At 53.3% G+C, this 19279-nt stretch overlaps 1 protein-coding gene across 8 annotated transcripts in view; it reads left to right on the top strand.

Annotated features, from left to right (window-relative positions):
- LOC105488398 (DENN domain containing 3) overlaps positions 1 to 19279 on the top strand; it is a 74226-nt gene that overhangs the window by 41865 nt on the left and 13082 nt on the right. For all 8 annotated transcript variants that reach the window (XM_071067719.1, XM_011752389.2, XM_011752391.3 and 5 more), the window contains 5 exons: positions 7221 to 7480; positions 8589 to 8759; positions 10063 to 10192; positions 12686 to 12793; positions 17747 to 17886. In XM_071067719.1, the coding sequence (XP_070923820.1) occupies positions 7221 to 7480; positions 8589 to 8759; positions 10063 to 10192; positions 12686 to 12793; positions 17747 to 17886 (809 nt within the window). The remainder of the gene's footprint in view (positions 1 to 7220; positions 7481 to 8588; positions 8760 to 10062; positions 10193 to 12685; positions 12794 to 17746; positions 17887 to 19279) is intronic.

Raw genomic sequence — 19279 nt, 5'->3', positions numbered from 1 at the left:
GAGTCTTGTTCTGTCTCTCAGGCTGGAGTGCAATGGCACGATCTTGGCTCACTGCAGCCTCCACCTCCTGGGTTCAAGTGATTCTCCTGTCTTAGCCTCCCGAGTAGCTGGGATTATAGGCATGTGCCTCCACACCCAGCTAATTTTTGTATTTTTGTAGAGACAGGGTTTCACCATGTTGGCCAGGCTGGTCTCGAACTCCTGACCTCAAGATGATCCACCTGCCTTGGCCCCCCAAAGTGCTGGGATTACAGGCGTCAGCCACCATGGCTGGTCCATATATTTTAAATACTTAACGACAATGGTCAGGTAACAGCAGTGGTGAGGTAAGCCGCCAGCAGGTGACAGGCAAGACCGCTGCAGCACCGTGGTCTTTACTGTTGCTCTGGGCACTTACCTGGGAACGGGTGTGGTTGGCGGGGCCCTTAGGCAATGTGCCTGTCGCTGAGATCTTAAACACGTCGCCAGGCTGGGCTCTGAGTTGCGCTCTGTGTGGGTGGAAGGGACGTAGAATTGCTGATGGGAGATGAAGACGCTCCTTGCCTGGGAGAATTGCTCAGCATCTATACAGAACCATGGCCTCGGCTGAAATGCTGCAGACACATGCAAAAGCAGGGACATGGGACAAATGCCAGGGTCCTGTGACAAATGTCACGGTCCTGCGCCCAGACTGACACCTGCTGCGTTTCCCATGGAGTGCAGTGGGCTTGTGCTTAGACCCAGCGCGGGCCCCGTGCGCCTCTGTCCCTCCCTCCCCAGAGGGAGCCATTGTCCCAAGCTGGAGCTCTTTTATCTGGCCATGTTTTTATGCATTTACTACAAACGGATGCACCTGACACAGGGCCTAGGTTTTGTGAGTTTAAACACAAAAGCGGGAGAATGGGAATTGTCCCACTGTATGTCTGAGTTTGCACGTGCTGTTCACTCATGGTGTTTTTGAGACGTATCTGTGTCGCTCCACATCCGCTGGGTTCATTCACTTCAACCACTGCCTGTGTTGTAGTGTGTGGGCACCTTTTGTCCACCTGTTTCACCATCAGTGGTGTCGCACCTGTTTCCTGGAGTATGTGTGGGTCAGTCCCTCTCAGATGTGTACCCAGGGCCTGCTTTGAGATGTGAGAACCGTCGTTCGGGCTTGGCGAGGGCTGCGCTTCCATCCTGCCAGGCAGCACACGTTCCTCGGTCTCGACTCTCACCCGTTGTGAGTGTGCAAGGATGCCACACTGACGTCGCAAACAGCACACGTGCTCGGGAGCAGTTCTGGTTTCTTTTCTGCGAGCTGCGTTGCCATGATCTTTGCCCATTTTTATCTTGGGCTGCTTTTCCTTTCCTTACGGATGTGTAGGGATCTTCAGGCCCTCGGGAGAAGCTGTCCTGGTGACAGAGGCCTGGCAGGTCGCTCTTCCGGCTGTGAACAGGTGCTGCGGAATGCGGTTTCCTTGCTTATCTTGTCTGTGGCCTCTGAGGGATGTCATGGCCGAGTGTGTATGTGTGTATATGAATGTGTGTGTGTGTGAAAATGTGTATGTGTGTATATGAATGTGTGTGTGAAAATGTGTATGTGTGTATATGAATGTGTGTGTGTGAAAATGTGTGTGTGTATGTGTGTATATGAATTTGTGTGTGAAAATGTGTGTGTATGTGTGTATATGAATGTGTGTGGGTGTGAAAATGTGTGTGTATATGAATGTGCGTGGGTGTGAAAATGTGTGTGTATATGTGTGTATATGAATGTGTGTGTGAAAATGTGTGTATGTGTGTATATGAATGTGGGTGTGAAAATGTGTGTGTATGTGTGTATATGAATGTGTGTGGGTGTGAAAATGTGTGTGTATGTGTGTATATGAATGTGTGTGGGTGTGAAAATGTGTGTGTATGTGTGTATATGAATGTGTGTGGGTGTGAAAATGTGTGTGTATATGTGTGTATATGAATGTGTGTGTGAAAATGTGTGTGTGTATGTGTGTATATGAATGTGTGTGGGTGTGAAAATGTGTGTGTGTGTGTGTATGAATGTGAGTGTGAAAATGTGTGTGTGTGTGTATATGAATGTGTGTGGGTATGAAAATGTGTGTATGTATATGTGTGTGAGAGCCTGCGTGTGTGTGTGTGCACGCGCTGTACCTCTCCCTGTGTGGTGAAGCCATCAGTCGTGCGCTCACTGGTCCCAGTTGTTGAGTCCAATGAGGGTGAGCTCAGATGCTCTGTGGTCACTTCCCGTGCTGTGCTTTGGGGACACTGCGACGAGGCACCAGCCAAGCAGGGCAGGGTGGGACCCACTTCCGTCGAGCTCCTGTGGATGGTGAGCACCACCCAGCAGCCACCTGTGGGGCAGGGCAGGGGCTGAATCCCACTGGGGGTGCCTGTCTCTCATGTGACAGGAGTCATCTTGGGCCAGCTCCTTCTGTCACTCCTCTGTGGCCTGGAGCAGCCTGCTGACTCCTGGTCACGAGCCGGCCGTGGGCATTAGCACCACAAGAGCAGGGTCCGTCCACCTTTTAAGGCACCTCCGCCCCTGCCACACAGTGACTTCTGTTTCCTCTCATTGGGCAGAATCGTGTCATGTGGCCGCCCAGTTGCAAGGGAGCCCGGGAAGGGGGTTTGCAGTGGGGTGTGTGGGCCCTGTCCAGCAGACCTGGCTGGTTGGGATAATGCCATCAGTGGCCCTGTTGTCACTTTGGCCTTGCTTACGTTGCCGATTAGGTTAGGAAATGGTCTTGATTCTGGGATATGTGAGCCTGAAGTTACCAGTGTAAAGCAGCACCTAATATATGTTTTGGCCAAATGGGCATTTGTTAAAAAAAAGTGGTCAGAGCTCAGTGTCACCATCTTTGGATGAATTTATGTGATACAAGAATACATCAGAGATTTTTTTCAAAAAAATTATTGCAATTTCATCATTACATACTTTAATGGCAAAATATGCTATTAACAGCGCAAGGCCAATATGCTCCCTGTTGCAGCTGCCCGTGAGGTGGCCCTCCCCAGGGACGCTGACGTGTCTGCCGCCTCCAGCGTGGCCGTGCGGAAGCAAGACATCCATGGACAGCTCCATTGGTGACGTCGCCTGCACGCCACCGAGCTGAGCAGGAACAGTTGTATTGGAGGCGTGTGGGTGACGAGAGCGAGGTTAACAGCTGGTGTTTGTGTGGAACTGGAGTCAAATGAGGACTGGGCACTGTGCCCACGTGGGCCTGTGCAACAAGCGCGTGCATGGCAGCTGCTGTGGATCGCACAGGCTCCTGAGTGTGCCTGGTGTCCAGAGGTGTGCACAGTGGCTGTGGGTTTGCATAGTAGCCATGGGTGTGCACAGTAGTGGGTGTGCACAGTGGCTGCGGGTGTACATGGTGTCTGTGGGTGTGCATAGTGGTGGCTGTACTGCACAGTGGGTGTGCACAGTGGCCGTGGGTGTGCACGGTAGTGGGCATGCACAGTCTGGGTGTGCACAGTGGTCGGTGTGCATAATGGGTGTGCACAGTGGCCATGGGTATGCATGGTGCTGGTGGGGTGTGTGTGCAGTGTCTGGGGGTGTGCACTGTGGTAGGTGTGCACAGTGGTGTGCACAGTGGCTGCACTTTGGTAGGTATGCACAGTGTCTGGGTGTGCATAACGGTGTCTGTGGGTGTGCACGGTGTCTGTGGGTGTGCATAACGGTGTCTGGGTGTGCATAACGGTGTCTGTGGGTGTGCACGGTGTCTGTGGGTGTGCATAACGGTGTCTGGGTGTGCATAACGGTGTCTGTGGGTGTGCACGGTGCCTGTGGGTGAGCATAGTGGTGGGCGTGCTGCATAGTATGGGTGTGCACGGTGGTGGGCATGCACGGTGGGTGTGCACAGTGTCTATGGGTGAGCATAGTCGTTGGCGTGCTGCACTGTGGGTGTGTGCAGTGCGGGTGGGTGTGCACAGTGGTGGGCGTGCACAGTGTCTGGGTGTGCACTGGGGTAGGTGTGCCCAGTGGATGTGCACAGTGGCGGTTGGTGTGCACAGTGCCTGTGGGTATGCGTGGTGGTGGGTGTGCACAGTGACCTTGGGCATGCACTGTCTTGTTCTGCTGCAGTGCTGGTGGCGTGGTGTCCACAGCTGGCTGAGCACTGGCGGCAGCTGCGGTGAGTGTTGCTTCTTGCCTGATGGGACTTTGGTCTTGCTGCTCCTCCCATGGTTGGGGTTTTCTAGAGCCCTGAGTGCCCTCACCCTGAGGTCAGCACTGTTGTCTGTGAGAAGAAGCTGCATCAGGCTCTGGTGACACTCACTTCACCCTGCCCAGCCCCAGTAACTGCTGTGGACCAGGTAGCTAGAAGATTTGCCCTGAGTGGTGCAAGGGGCAGGACCCGTGGCTGGGGCTCCACACTCAGGGTGTCTGGCTCCTTCATTAGGTGATGGCTTTGCCCATTCATTCTCACTCACTCTCCTTTTCCTGTTTTTTGGGCCTCTCCTCGCCTGGCCACCTGACCAAAAGATTGTTTTATGTGATGTGATTCACATAACAAGTGCTTCTGCCTTAAACCCAGAGTCTGTGCCTTGGCTTATGCCTGTGATCCTAACATTTTGAGAGGCCAAGGCTAGAGGATGGCTTGAGCCCAGGAATTTGAGGCTGCAGTGAGCTATGATCACACCACTGCACTCCCGCCTGGGTGACAGAGCAAGACCCTGTCTCTAAATTTTTTAAAAAGAAAATGAAATACATAAAATAAAATAAAAACTAAAATAAATCCAGCAACTCAGAACCCTTGGGAAGTATAGGCTGAGGCGCCCCAGGCCGAGGCAGAGGTGGCTGTGTTGAATGGTATTTCTGAAACAGAAGAGGGACTCTGGCAAACAGTCTTAGGTGTGGAGTCGGGGAAGGACCTACATGCTCTTTGCGACCTCACAGATGACCTTACTGCCCAGCACAGGGGCTGCAGAGACCTGGCCTGACAGGCCTTGCCCACTGGGCCACAGCACCCTCCTTTGTCTTCTTCTGTGACTTCTTTGGAACAATCACCCTGCACCTAGAGAGACCCTTACTGCTGCATATTTCTCTTCTGTTTGGATCTGGTGACTAGAAAATACAGACAGGCAAAAAGAAGAGTTCATTGGGAATCCCGCCACCTGGTGGAGATTTTCGCATAACCGCCTGGCGCCTGCGCCGCCGTGTGCTGCCTTCCTGCTCAGCTCACCCTGCAGGGCCCCCAGTGCCTGTGACTCCGAAGTGAGACTAAGAGTCCTCCTGAGCGGTGGCTCAAGCCTGTAATCCCAGCACTTTGGGAGGCCGAGATGGGAGGATCACGAGGTCAGGAGATCGAGACCATCCTGGCTAACACGGTGAAACCCCGTCTCTACTAAAAAATACAAAAAACTAGCCGGGCGAGGTGGCGGCGCCTGTAGTCCCAGCTACTCGGGAGGCTGAGGCAGGAGAATGGCGTGAACCCGGGAGGCGGAGCTTGCAGTGAGCCGAGACCGTGCCACTGCACTCCAGCCTGGGTGACAGAGCGAGGCTCCGTCTCAAAAAAAAAAAAAAATAAAAAATTCCTCCTGAGCCTGTGACAGCGCTGACTCTCTTCCCGTGGCGTTCCTCTTTAAGTTGCTGCCGTGACAACTCAGTTGTCCCGGACTCAGCTGTGGCCATGAGAGCAGATTCCCTAGACAGGCGTCGCTGTTGACGCTTCGGTATGGAATCGGAGCAGGGGCGTGGCAGAGCTGGACCACTAGCCACGTCTTCTGGTTTCAGACTCGGGATCTGAGGATCTGAGGATCTGGGGTCACAGGTACTCCCCTTTCAAGTAGCGACCAGCAGGAAGGCATACCCCAGCTCTGGGCAGACCGTCTGCCAGGCCTCACAGCCCAGGTGTGCTGGCAAAGGGCTTTCCTCTCCATGTCTCAGTTTCCCCTTGTGAATGAGCCACCTCATTCACAAGGTGGCTGTAAGTAGGACCCCGTATCGAGTGAATTGTGGTTCTTGGCGTATAGCAAGTATTGCTGGACACAGCAGTGCGGTAAGGGAAGCGTGTGTGCAGCTCAGCAGTGGCCTGGCCAGCATGTCTCTTTCTTATCAGGGAAGGCTGTGCATGGGCACGTCTACCCGGGTGTTGAGGGATGGGTAGGAGTTTCCTGGTGTGAGCAGGCAGGATGAGTGTGTGTGTGTGTGTGTGTGTGTAACAACACGCCCTGTTTGGGAGCATGCGTGGTATGGCTGGGCTGTGGGTGGGTAGGTGGGGCCCAATCTTGGAGGAATGTGGCGGTGGTGTACAGAAGCAGCCCTGAGTGTTGAAAACGGGAGCGGGAGCTCCTCCTTGCATCTTAGAAAAGTGGCTCTGAGTGCCGAATGAAGCAGGCTGTGAGTGGGGCTGGCTCTGAAGGCAGGAGCCACTGAGAAGGGGTTTCCTGTGCAGAATTGAGGGGGACTTGCCGCACGTCAGGGGATGGAGAGAGGGACAGACAGGCTTGGGACACAGGGTGGAGGCAGAGCCGAGCAGGCAGGCTAGGGGCCTGAGTTGGCAGGACCTGCCGGCAGGGACTTGGGATTTCCGAGGGGTCGTCCCATCTCCAGCTGACAGATAAGCAGGTTCGTTCCACGACTTGCCAGGAGTCTCTGTGAACAACCATGAAGCCGGCCTCAGGCTCAGGCCCCTCTGACCCCAGAGCCCGTGCGTGCTGGCCTCGCGGGAAGGTGACCGCTTCTCATCAGCGGAGATGATTTCAGTTGCAAACAACAAAAGCGAATGATTTGCTTGTAACAAAAGAGTGTGGAGGTCAGACCAGTTTCAGGTGAGGCGGACTCAGTGGCAGGGCAGTGTCGCTAAGGATCCAACCTTCCCGGCATTAGCTTCATCCTAGCACTAGCTCCCCTCGTGACCCCGAGACAGTGGCCACCAGTTCTAGTGATGAGGAAGGTCTTTGTCACCATTAGAAGAGTGTCCTTGTTCCAAAGGACTTTCCTACCCAAAGGTAGGAGTTGCTGTGACTACCTGAAGCAGGTCCCATGGCCGTCCCAGAGTGGGGGGCTGGAAAGGGCTGCGGGCTCAGCCTAGATCGTGTGCCCCTCCCTTGACAGCTGGACACACCTGGGCTGCCCGGGAAGGCCCCGGAAAACCTTCTAGGCAGTTTCCATCCAGTGCCCAGTGCTGGCGCCACCTGCTGCCGGGTTCCGGTAGTTCGTGGTTTCTTCAGGTCGTGCAGAGGCCCTTGCGGCTCCCGATGTACGTGCCTGTAAGATACCTCTCTTTTCTTCTTATAAAACTAAGGACAGCAGAAACAAATCGACCCAGAAACATTCAAAGATTTCTACAACTGCTGGAAGGAGACAGAAGCAGAAGCCCAGGAGGTCAGTCTGCCGTGGCTGGTGATGGAACACCTGGATAAAAACGAGTGTGTGTATAAGTTGTCCAGCTCCGTCAGGACGAACCTAGGCGTTGGCAAGATCGCCATGACCCAGAAGCGTCTGTTCCTCCTCACCGAAGGAAGGCCAGGCTACGTGGAGATTTCCACCTTCAGAAATATAGAGGTAAGGGCAGCACGGGCAGGCGGCGCCGGACCCCACCTGTGTTTAGGAGGCAGATGGCTGGAGCGGGCCCTGAGCTCTCTGCCAGCCATGCCAAGTACCAGCCGCAGGCCTTCTGCAGACCCCTTGGCTTCCTGTCCCTCAGTTTGCTCATCCGTAAAGCAGGAATAAGGCTGATACCTTCTCAGTGGGTGGTGGGGATTGAATCGTTTACGTACGGAGCAGGCTTAGAATGGTAACTGCTTTTCTAACACAACTGACTTGCATCTGGGAGGCAGGAAGCAAGAAGCAGTGTGGGCTGACATTCTCATTAGGGACAGTAGGATGCGTTCGTTCATCCGTGAGATGTCTACTGAGAAACTGCTGTGTGCCGGCCACAGTGAGCCACAGTAGCTCACATTTTCTAGTCACAGTCAGACCTGGTTCATGTAAAACATAACAAGTTTATTTTATAACAATTAAAAAATCTTCGAACAGTTTTAGCATCATACGTTAAAGGTAGTCATTTTCCCTGTCGAGGAAATCTGAATTTCATCCTGATTCATCTTACGCCTGTAGTTGTTTTCCCAGATTTAAGGGGACTATAAGAGGCACGTCAGATACCCGAGTGTTTTATGTGATCACCTGCTGAGTGGTCATAGAAGCCGGAAGGGCAGTCAAGCCACAGTCGCAGCCCATAGTAAATGCTCGGCCAGTAGATCCACCTCTTGCTGTTGGCCTTCAGTGTATTCTTTTCTCCACACCTGCTTTGCCAGACTTCCTTCTAGAATTCCAAAGAAAGGTAAATAAGTACCAAGAAAGGGAGATGGAAGTAAAAAAAAAAAAAAAGCGGGAGAGAGACGTATTTCAGGTTGTGAAAGAATGCGCCGCCTTCAGACACTGGGCGAGCCCAGCTGTGTGGGTGCGTGTAGGTGCTGCACCCCGGCGAGTCCCACCTGCCGTCCACGGGAATACCGCCCCTCGCCCCGGCCCTGCCTTCCGCGTGCCAGCAGGGTGCGTGCCTGCAGCCCATCTGCCTCTTGGTTCCAGAGCCCGCTCTGCCACTGTCTCTGGTTAATCCACGTGTTCTCTGAGTGTGACCTTCCTAACTCTTTCTTTTCTGCCTCTGCAGGAGGTGAGGAGCACCTCTACTGCATTTCTACTTAGGAGAATACCCGCTCTAAAAATCAAAGTGGCGTCCAAGAAAGAAGTCTTCGAAGCCAACCTGAAAACTGAGTGTGACCTTTGGCACCTGATGGTGAAGGAGATGTGGGCTGGGAAGAAGCTGGCCGATGACCACAAGGTGGGAGACGCGGGTCCCCTCTGCCCTTTGCTGTGGCTGCCTCGGGGGGCCTCTCACCACCTGTGGGTCCTGTGGTGGTCCTCAGCCGTGAGTGCTCGGGGTCAGGTCTGGGTCTCCTAAGCAGAGTGAGTTTGTCGGGCACCATCTTGACAGAAGCATTGAAGATGTCGTGGTCTGTGTGGCCCAGCGAGAGGCCTCCTGGCGCTAGGGAAGGGCATGATGAGAAGACGCAGGGCGGTCTGGGCAGGTGTGGGTGCTCCACTGCCCGCTCCGGGGTGGCGACGTCCCAGAGAGTGGGGCTAGGGGCTGGACGGTGCTGGTGCTTCCACACCCGCAGGCTGGAGTTGGGGGTTTTGGGCTCCCCTGCTCTGAGCGACTCTTCACGGTCACGGGATTTGGAATCTGGCAGGGACAGTGCTGCTTTCCTTCCACAGGGTTAAGATGATTTTCTAGGGATTGTTGTACCTTGATTTACTTTGGGCCAAATTGATAGCTTTGATGATATCAAATGACAATTGCACCATAATGAAGGGAACCATGGGCAGGTGGTGTGTAGGGGAGGCATCCACGCTGCTCAAGGGCGGGACAAGACAGGAAGACACCTTAGCAAATGGGCAAAGACCATGAACGTGGAACTCATAGAAAGGGAACCGCTCACCAGGTTATGAGGAGGTGCATAGCCCCACCAATCCTCAGAGAAATGCCGGGGACGATGGCACCCACTGCAGTGGCAGTGCTAGGAGAAACAATGGGGCCACAGCAGGAGGGCTGCTGTTAATACAGGAAGTTCCCGGTCACAGGGCGGAGGGTGACTGGGTCCTGTCTAAGATTCCAGTGCCCTGTGGCTTTTGGACTAGCCATCTGATGCTGTACCCACTGGTTTATAGAGCATACACCAGCATAGTCAAACCAAAGCCCGTAGGGCTATGGACTGTCTTTGTAAGTAAAGTTTTACTGGAACACAGTCCTGCCTGCTTGTTTATGAAATGTCCCCGGGTGCTCCCGTGCCGCAGTGGCAGGCAGCGGGTGATCTCAGCTGAGACTGGCCACAAAGCTTGAAATGCCTCCTGCCTAGCCCCTTCTAGAAAACACTGGCCAAGCCCTGGTATGAACAATCCATATTTGTCTTAACTAAGAGAAAAAATATATGACATAAGATCCAAATTCATCGGTGATTTAAACTCTTCATGTCACTTTGAAAACATGCGTTTTGGAAGGATTGTTCTGTGTGAGGAGACAAGGTCTCCAGTGAACTGACCTTAGCGATTCTTGCTGTTTTGAAAGGCACGTGTTTCTGTTCTAGGACCCTCAGTACGTCCAGCAGGCACTGACCCACGTCTTGCTGATGGACGCCGTCGTGGGCACGCTGCAGTCACCAGGCGCCATCTACGCTGCCTCCAAGTTATCCTACTTCGATAAGATGAGGAAAGAAGGTAAGATATGCTCGTTCTTAGCGTGGATCATTGTCCCGATTACACACCTTAAGTGATTTTATCTGGTCGATGTCTGTTTTATCAAGTAGAACCGAGCCCAGATCTCCCGGTTTTTTCTTTTATATTTGTAATTTACTTTCGAGTCGCACACCTTGTCCAGCATCTTTCCTTCCTTCACTGCACAGTGCACCTTGGAGCCCCTTGCTCATCCATCCGATTGAGGCACCTCGTCGTTTGTGTGTCTGGATAGCATTCCAGAGTACGCTGCAAGCGTTTGTGGTGATTCTTAGTTGCAAACAGCAGCCTTTCCTCTGGCTGGCGGAAGCACAGTGGAAACCTGTGGGAGGCTGTGGAGCGGCTCCTGGAATCTCTGACTGGCGGGGAGCGCGTGTCTGGGGCTTGCAGTTAGGAATGCACCTGCTGAGAAGCTGGGCACCTCTGCACAGCCGGCCTGTTGACTGATGGGCTTCGCCGCTGCGTGGGTGAGGAGAGGCCCTGCACGTCAGGATCCGCTGTTTTCTTGATGGGGTCAGCTGTCCCAGACAGGAACCCTCTGGCCATCCTGTAGATGTGGATCTGGCTCTTGCATTCTGGAAGCCACAGGGGCTGCTGCTGGACTCCCATTTCCTTCTCGTGAAGGTCTTCAAGCCGAGGGTTTTCTGGTCTTTTTGTGACTGAGTGATAGACATTGTTCGGGTGAAGGACGTTTGGTCTGTCCCTTCATCAGTGAGTGAGCGCTGGCGTGGTCTCTGCGTTGTGGCTGCTGTGGTCATTCATGTGCAAGCTCTGGTGTACACACCTGTTTTCATTTCCCTTGGGCATAGATCTAGGGGACTCTGGCTTTTTAAAACATTGTCCCAGAATTAGGAACAAACCTCACTTACGTGTTTATTCGCTTGGGTACAGTTTGCTCTCTTTGTGGCGTCTGTCACCAACTGCAGGACCTCTGCCACTTTCTGGGCACAGAATCCCTCTCCCACGTGACCCGGGGGACCTTGAGCTGCAGCAGCAGCCAGGCCCAGGTGCTTGTGTTCCTGCAAGGCCGGCCGAGTGGCCTGAAGGAGCTTTTGTCCAGCAGTCCTGGAACCAGACATTGATTGCTCTTTTTTTTCTCTTGGGAACAAAATCAAACAACCGCCCTACTTCAGCGGTTGATCTCATTCCAAACTCATGACTAATCTCTGTCGGGCGTTTACAGGAAAGCCTTCTAACGCCTCTGCTAGCAGCGCATGACGGCAGAGGGGGGCTGCCACGCTGGTGTCACTCGGTGCGGTGCGCTGGCTCCCGCGCCCTCCTCACAAATCCGAAAACATTTTCCCATGGGTAAAGCTCATGACACACGAGCCTGAGCTTAATTTAGTAGCTTATGGGCAAGTCATGATGGAAGGTCTCCGACTGTACGGAATTAAATAATAACCGAAGGTGTCATAATCCGAGGCAGGAGCTGAAGAGGCGTTGGCCGCGGCCAGCTGGCTTTCACTGCAGCCCGGTGGAGCCCGTCAGCCTCGTGCGGAGTCCTGCTCAACCCCCTGCTGACAGTGCGATCCTCAGTCGATCACGGATGTTGATGTGTGTCGGGTTCTTCATCTTTCTTTTCTCAAAATGGGGATAACGGGACCAGTCTCTCAGGTGGTCGTGAGAGTAACAAAATGATGGAAGAGCAGCACTTAAGGGGCAGGCCCTGGACGGCGGGGACTGAGGAAGTCCTTGATGCAGGAGGCCGAGGCGCCCGCAGGGGATGGCAGGAGAGGCCGCAGAGCAGGCTGGCCCCAGGGGCCTCCAGGCAGGAGGCCGCTTTAGGTTTTGCCTGGAAACATGGGTTGGATTGGATAGCAAGAGGAGCGTTAGGATATCCTGAGGAGCAGTGGTTTTGAACAGGGGCGACGTTGCACCCCTCCCTGCGGACAGACATTTGGCAGCGCCTGGAGATATCTGTGGTTGTGTGTGAGATGCTACTGGCATCTTATGATGCTCAACATCCCACGGCACACAGGATGCCGGGCATTCGCCCACAGCCAGGATTATCCAGCCCCACGTGCCCCTGGTTCTAGGTTGGGAAACTGCGCTCATGGGTTAGGTCTCTGGGTTTCATCTTGGGAAGCCTTCGTTACTGAGGAGAATGTTATGTTTCCGCTTTGCTGGGCATTGTGTTATGTTTGGGTGTAGCAAGCAGATGGGATGGCTCAGGAGCAGAGAAGAAGGCTGCGATTAAACAAAGGCAGCTCGAGGCATAGGGGCGTGGAGGCGTGGTGTGGACACAGGTGGGGGATGCGCCTGGCCACTCACTCGCACACCAGGTGACAACCAGGAAAGGAGGCCGAGAGTGCGTGACTTTCTTTCAGCGCCCCGGGTCCAAGAGAGTTTCGTTTTCACAAATTAGGAAGTTTTACCTGCAAGCTGATACTCTGCAGAAATCAGAGTGCGTGAGGCTGTTGCGTCGCGTCCATCTCCTCGAGGCCGTGACAGTAACACTCCAAGTGTCTTGTGTTTCAGTGCCCATGGGACTTCCGAAGACAACCGTGGAAACACTGAAGCATAAAATCAACCCCTCGGCAGGGGAGATGTTCCCACAAGCGGTGGACGCGCTGCTCTACACTCCGGGTAAGGCCCCTCTGCCCACTCCTCCCTGCCAGTTTTCAGACAACCTGACACGCTCAGGTTGGGTTCAGGGTCAGCCCCGAAGTGAAAGGGGAGCCAGTGTCACGGAGTAAGTGGGGACAAGGTGCCTGTTGCTTTCTGAGGTGAAGTGCTGAGTGACATGTGTGCAGCTGGTCCAACCGCTCTGTGGACTTGGCCTCACGGTGACCGGAGCCTGAGAGCCCACGGTTGATGGAAATGGCACCAGCACTTGAGCTCCCGCCCCAGGGCTGCCATCCCTCACCTTCTAGAGCAGTCGACGGTCACCCTAGCTCTTTCTGTTTTTGAGACGGAGTCTTGCTGTGTCACCCAGGCTGGAGTGCAGTGGTGCAATCTCGGCTCACTGAAACCTCCAACTCCTGGATTCAAGTGATTCTCCGGCCTCAGCCTCCCGAGTAGCTGGGACTCCAGGCACCTGCCACCATGCCCGGCTAACACACTGGCACTTTCTAAAGCACTCTCGCTCACACTGTTTCCCCAGAAGCTCTTAATCGGATCCTTTTGTCACTGTGATAAGGTGATTCTCGCTCATACTGTTTCCCCAGAAGCTCTTAATCGGATCTTTTTGTCACTGTGATAAGGTGATGACGCCTCAGATGTTTGTTGTCATAGCAACTGGAATGACAAGGAGCCTGTGCAGCCCTAAGTGCCTGCCAGTCCCTCTTCTCCGTTGGGTGCACCTGCACCTGCCTACTGTGCTTGACTTTCCTGGGACCCTGCATGCCGCATCAGGGTGGTGGCAGGAGAAGGAAATGGGCGCGGCCAAGGGTCTTGGTATAAACAAAGATGGCTGTCATGTTGCACGTTTAAACTGTGGAAAACAGTTTTATTTAATTCTGGCTTATGGAGAATGCAGCAGGGAAGCTTATGTTGAGGGTTCATGGTGTGGGATAACAAAGGAATACAGTTCTAGGCAGAAAAGATTTTTATTTTTTATTTTTTGTTTTGTTTTGTTTTGTTTGAGTCGGAGTCTCGCTCTGTCGCCCAGGCTGGAGTGCAGGGGCCAGATCTCAGCTCACTGCAAGCTCCGCCTCCTGGGTTTACGCCATTCTCCTGCCTCAGCCTCCCCCGAGTAGCTGGGACTACAGGTGCCTGCCATCACGCCCAGCTAGTTTTGTTTGTTTGTTTGTTTGTTTATATTTTTTAATAGAGACGGGGTTTCACCATGTTAGCCAGGATGGTCTTGATCTCCTGACCTCGTGATCCGCCCATCTCGGCCTCCCAAAGTGCTGGGATTACAGGCTTGAGCCACCGTGCCCGGCTATGTTTTTTATTTTTTTGAGTCAGGGTCTTGTTGCTCTGTTGCCCAGGCTGGAGTGTAGTTGTGCAATCACGGCTCATTGCAGCCTCGACCTCCTGGGTTCAAGTGATCCTCTTGCCTCAGCCTCCTAGGTAGCTGGGACCCCAGGCTCGTGCCACCAAACCCAGGCATGTGCCACCAAAACCAGGTGATTTTAAAAAATTACGGGTTTTTTAAAAAAGGACGGGGTTTCGCCATGTTGCCTAGGTTGATCTCGAACTCCTGGGCTCAAGAGATATCTCCCCGCCTTGACATCCCAAGGCGCTGGGATTACGGATGTGAGCCACTGCACTCAGCCCAGAAGGGATTTTTAAAATCGTCACTTTGTTGCATCTGCGTCTGCAGGTGTCAGCCGTAGGCGTCACCGCTTCTCACAGGCCGTGTCTGCGGCTTCACAGAGCACCTGGCTGTTCACACACAGAGCTCATGCTTCAGGTGGGCAGAGAAGCTGTGTGTGAAGCGATTTCCCCATAAGAGAGTTTTTCTCTCTTCACGGGATGCCAAGAAACCCAAGAACGCCATAGACCCTGTCTGAGCAAGCAGGCAGCGTCATCAGGGCCGCCCCGCGTGAGGCCTACCCGATGTGTCTAAGCCGGGCTCTGTGCCGACTTCGCCAGAGATAACTCCACAGATCAAGACACTTTGGCCATGGCATTTGAATGCATGGTATTTTTAGGTCCCGGTTGGTTTCCCTGAAATGAAACTCACTCTGGGCTTCCCGTTGTGATGAGCGAGGAGTTCAGGCGGCTTCCCCTCCAGGAGCATCTCAAAGGCCTGCAGAGAGCGTGGAAAGCAGCCGTGGAGAATGGGGAAACCGCCTTTTCCTGTGGCTGCCAATTCTGGAAGGGGTGGCCGAGAAGCTGGTAGCCGAGCAGGGCTTTTGCAAGCCTTTTGGGATTACAGGGACAAGAGGTGGTCAGGCCCCATCAAGAAGCGGGAGTCCTGTTACTCCTGTTAGCTTGGGGCTGGGTCTCCGACAGGTTCCAAGGAGTGAGGAGAACCAACCCGCAGGCCGTAAGGCCGCAGGTCAGCCCAGGCTCTGCCCAGGGGGAGCGTGCCCCTCAGGGCAGTGTCTCACCCATCGGAGCAACAGACCACTGGAATCGCACCCCAGAGAGACCGGGAGGCCTGCCCTTCTGGACTCAGGACGGAGGCAGCTCCCCAGGGCCGGGGGTCGCTTGAATATCCTCGGGGGAAAGGTGAAACCTCGCCCCTTCAGACCGCACCAGGGTCAGGCCCAAGGAGGCTGAAATCTAAATGCGGTGGTAAAAGCAGGCAAATGTGAACAATGAAAGCAAGCAAACTTCTAGGTGACAGGGTAGAAGAATATTTTCATGAGTTTATGGTAAAGAAAAAATTCGTAAATTGTATATAAAAACACTAACCATAAAGGAAAACAGTGTTGAATTTGACTATATTAAAAGCAATGATTTTATTATTTTTATGTTTTCTGAGACAGGGTCTGGCTGTCACCCAGGTGCAGCGGCGCGATCACGCCTCACTGCAACCTCTGCCTCCTGCGCTCCAGCGATCCTCCCCCGTCAGCCTCCTGATTAGCTGGACTACAGCTGCACACCACTTCGCCCAGCCAATTTCTGTATATATATATTTTTGTAGAGATGGAGTTTTGCCATGTTGCTCAGGCTGGTCTTGAACTCCTGAGCTCGAGCAATCTGCCGGATTTGGCCTCCAAAGTGCTGGGTTACAGGTGTGAGCCACCACAGCTGGCCTAAAGCAATGATTTTAAAAAGAAGACCTTTTTTTTTCCTCCTTTCAAATGAGCTGGTTTAATTCATGGTGATACAGAATTGAGGGGAGAAGACCAAAGAGCGCCCTCTGGCAGGCTTCTGGGCGGCTTTACCTTACATTCACAGCTCAGGTGGGAATGACGGTGAGAAGCCACTAGAGGTGTCACGTGACGTGCCACTGTCAGATTTTTAAAGTTTATTCTTGAACGTGCAACAGGCTCCAGGGCAACGCTCACTCTAGGTGAAGATGGCAAAAGCTGTCCTGGCAGGGATGCAGGTGTTGAAACAGGAGTGGAGTCCAGGCCGCCACCGCCCAGGCACAGGGAGCACGTGCTTTCCGCCAGGGGTCTTAGTTCCAGCTGTGGCTGGGCCTCCCTGCGGCCTGTGCTTTCGGCCCCTTGAGGTTCTGGTCCGTTTTGCTTTCTGCTGGAAGCCTCATCATCCCTGTCCCTCTCCGGGGCCTGCTTCTTGGGCTGTCTCGGAGGCTTCTTGCCATCTTCATGGTCGGACACGGTGCCTACGGCCCCTTTACCAGACCCTGCCACAGGAAATGGACAGAATACACTTCTGAGAGGTTGCAGATGCAAGTTGCAGACTGGGAAGGATCTTTAAAATGGCTGCTGCTAAAATCATTGTGTTTAATGTAGTCAGATTCACCAGTCTTTTGCTTTATGGTATTTTGATATGTAATTTATGAATACAGCACCATGGAGTCAGTTAGGGGCTCATATCCAGAACACCGGGACAGCTGGCTGGGCATGCCTGTGGTCCCAGCGAGGCGGGAGGGTGGCCGGAGCCCTGGAGTCAGAGCCTGTGGTTTGCTGTGATCGCACCTGTGAATGCTGCTGCATTCCAGCCTGGGCAACATGGCAAGACCTCGTCTATTAAAAAAATAAATAAATAGGCCGGGCGCGGTGGCTCAAGCCTGTAATCCCAGCACTTTGGGAGGCCGAGACGGGCGGATCACGAGGTCAGGAGATTGAGACCATCATGGCTAACACGGTGAAACCCTGTCTCTACTAAAAAAAAAAAAAAAATACAAAAACTAGCTGGGCGAGGTGGCGGGCGCCTGTAGTCCCAGCTACTTGGGGGAGGCTGAGGCAGGAGAATGGCGTAAACCCGGGAGGCAGAGCTTGCAGTGAGCTGAGATCTGGCCACTGCACTCCAGCCTGGGCGACAGAACGAGACTCCGTCTCAAAAAAAAATAAAATAAATAAATAAATAAATAAAGCAAAAATAATAATAACAGTTACAAACTAGGGAGAATGAGACACAGACATTTCCCACAGGAGGGCATGGGGATGGCTAGTTAAAGCCATCAGGCTCATTAGCAATTAGAGAAATGCACTTAAAGCACAATTTAAAAGCCAAAAGCTCCACACCCTTAGAATGGCCAAAATTAAAAAGATGGACACCACCAAGTGTTGAGAAGGATGTGGAGCCCGCAGCATGCGAGGGTGAGGGGGGCGCCATGGCCCCTGCCGCCATCTCTCCAGCTGCCCGCCCTCCCTGCCTCCCTCCCTCTGTGCCCACCTGCTCCTCTTCCGGTTCCCTCTGCCTGGCTGTTTTCTCTAGTGAATGATCACTCAGCTGGCAGCTCCTGGCTTAGCAAAGCTCGCGGGCATTCGGCTCTGCGTCCGCCTGTGGCTCTGCCCCTATCTGTGTGGCCCCCCCACCAGCCAGCTGCCCCCTCTGATTCTGAGCTCCCAGAGGGCAGGGCAGCCTCTGCCTAGGCACATCTTTGTATGTCCAGCACCTAACATGGCTCTCAGGCGGGTCCAAGAGACACCTGAGTAATGGCACCAGTCACCTGGTGCTACAGCAAAAGCGTTCCCTCCGAACAGTTTTGGGCTGCTCTCTCTTCTTTAGGGCATCTTGACCCAGCCGAAAAAGTTGAAGATGCTCACCCCAAGTTATGGTGTGCTCTGAGCGATGGCAAGGTGACTGTGTTCGATGCTTCTTCCTGGACCATCCACCAGCACTCCTTTAAAGTGGGCACTGCAAAAGTGGTGAGTACATGAAGTGTCAGGAAAGAAGCCTCTGGATTCACGTGATTTCTGAAACCTAAGTGTGTTCATCCATATTCGACAGGAGGATACAAACTATTCCACAGCATCACTCAGTTTCTGTAAACAGGGGGTCTTAACTTTTACCTAGTGTTTTAAAATTAAATGTAAGCTTGTACCAACCTTCTACTTACATGTCCTTATTGAAGGAGAAGATAATGGCTTTGACTTTCTCATCTAAAAGTAGATTTCAGGCCCCCATCTAAAAATAGATTTCGGCCGGGCGTGGTGGCTCACGCCTGTAATCCCAGCACTTTGGAAGGCCGAGGTGGGCGGATCACGAGGTCAGGAGATCAAGACCATCCTGGCTAACACGGTGAAACCCTGTCTCTACTAAAAAAATACAAAAAATTAGCCGGGCATGGTGGTGGGCGCCTGTAGTCCCAGCTACTCGAGAGGCTGAGGCAGGAGAATGGCGTGAACCCGGGAGGCGGAGCTTGCAGTGAGCCGAAATCGGGCTACTACACTCCAGCTTGGGTGACAGAGCAAGACTCCGTCTCAAAAATAAATAAATAAATAAATAAAGGTGGATTGCAGGGGCTCACACCTGTAATCTCAGCACTTTGGGAGGCTGAGGTGGGTGGATTGCCTTGAGCCCAGGAGTTTGAGACCAGCCTGGGCAACAGAGTGAGATCCCATCTCTACAAAAATTAGCCGGGCGTGGTGGAACGTGTCTGTGGTCCCAGTTACTTGGGAAGCTGAGGCGGAAGGATCGCTTGAGCCCAGGAGGTCGAGGCTGCAGTGAGCCAGGATTGCGCCACTGCACTCTAGCCTGGGTGACAGAGCCATACCCTGTCTCAAACAAACAATAATAATAATAAAAAAATAGATGTCAGTTCTGTGAAGTGGAGCCATTGTGGTCTCTGCCTGCTTATTAGGGGCCTCACATGACCCTTTGGGAACAATTTCCTTTTTTTTTCTTTTTTGAGACAGGATCTTGCTCTGTTGCTCAGGCTGGAGTGCAGTGGTTCAACCACGGCTCACTGCAGCCTCGACCTTCTGGGCTCAAGTGATCCTCCCACCTCAGTCTCCTGAGTAGCTGGGACTACAGGTGCCCGCCACCACGCCTGGCTAATTTTGTATTTTTTGTAGAGATGAGGTTTTGCCGTGTTGCCCAGGCTGGGAACAGTGTCTTCCATCCCATACTGCAGCACTAAGATTCCCACGGACCAGGGCCTTCAAATGAACCTGCAGAGTTTCCTGGGAACCCTGGTGTTTCCTTGTGGCATAGTGGTTACTGGGTCTCTTTTGGACCAAAAGAGGAGACAACTGCCTCTGCAGTGACTTGAGTGTTATCCTGTCCCCCTGTGCCAGGTGGCAGAGACCAGGGCCCAGC

Source organism: Macaca nemestrina, chromosome 8 (assembly GCF_043159975.1).
Source record: "Macaca nemestrina isolate mMacNem1 chromosome 8, mMacNem.hap1, whole genome shotgun sequence".
Taxonomy (NCBI): Eukaryota; Metazoa; Chordata; class Mammalia; order Primates; family Cercopithecidae; genus Macaca; species Macaca nemestrina.
Note: the sequence above shows the minus strand (reverse complement) of the source record. Positions and strands in the feature narration are given on the sequence as shown.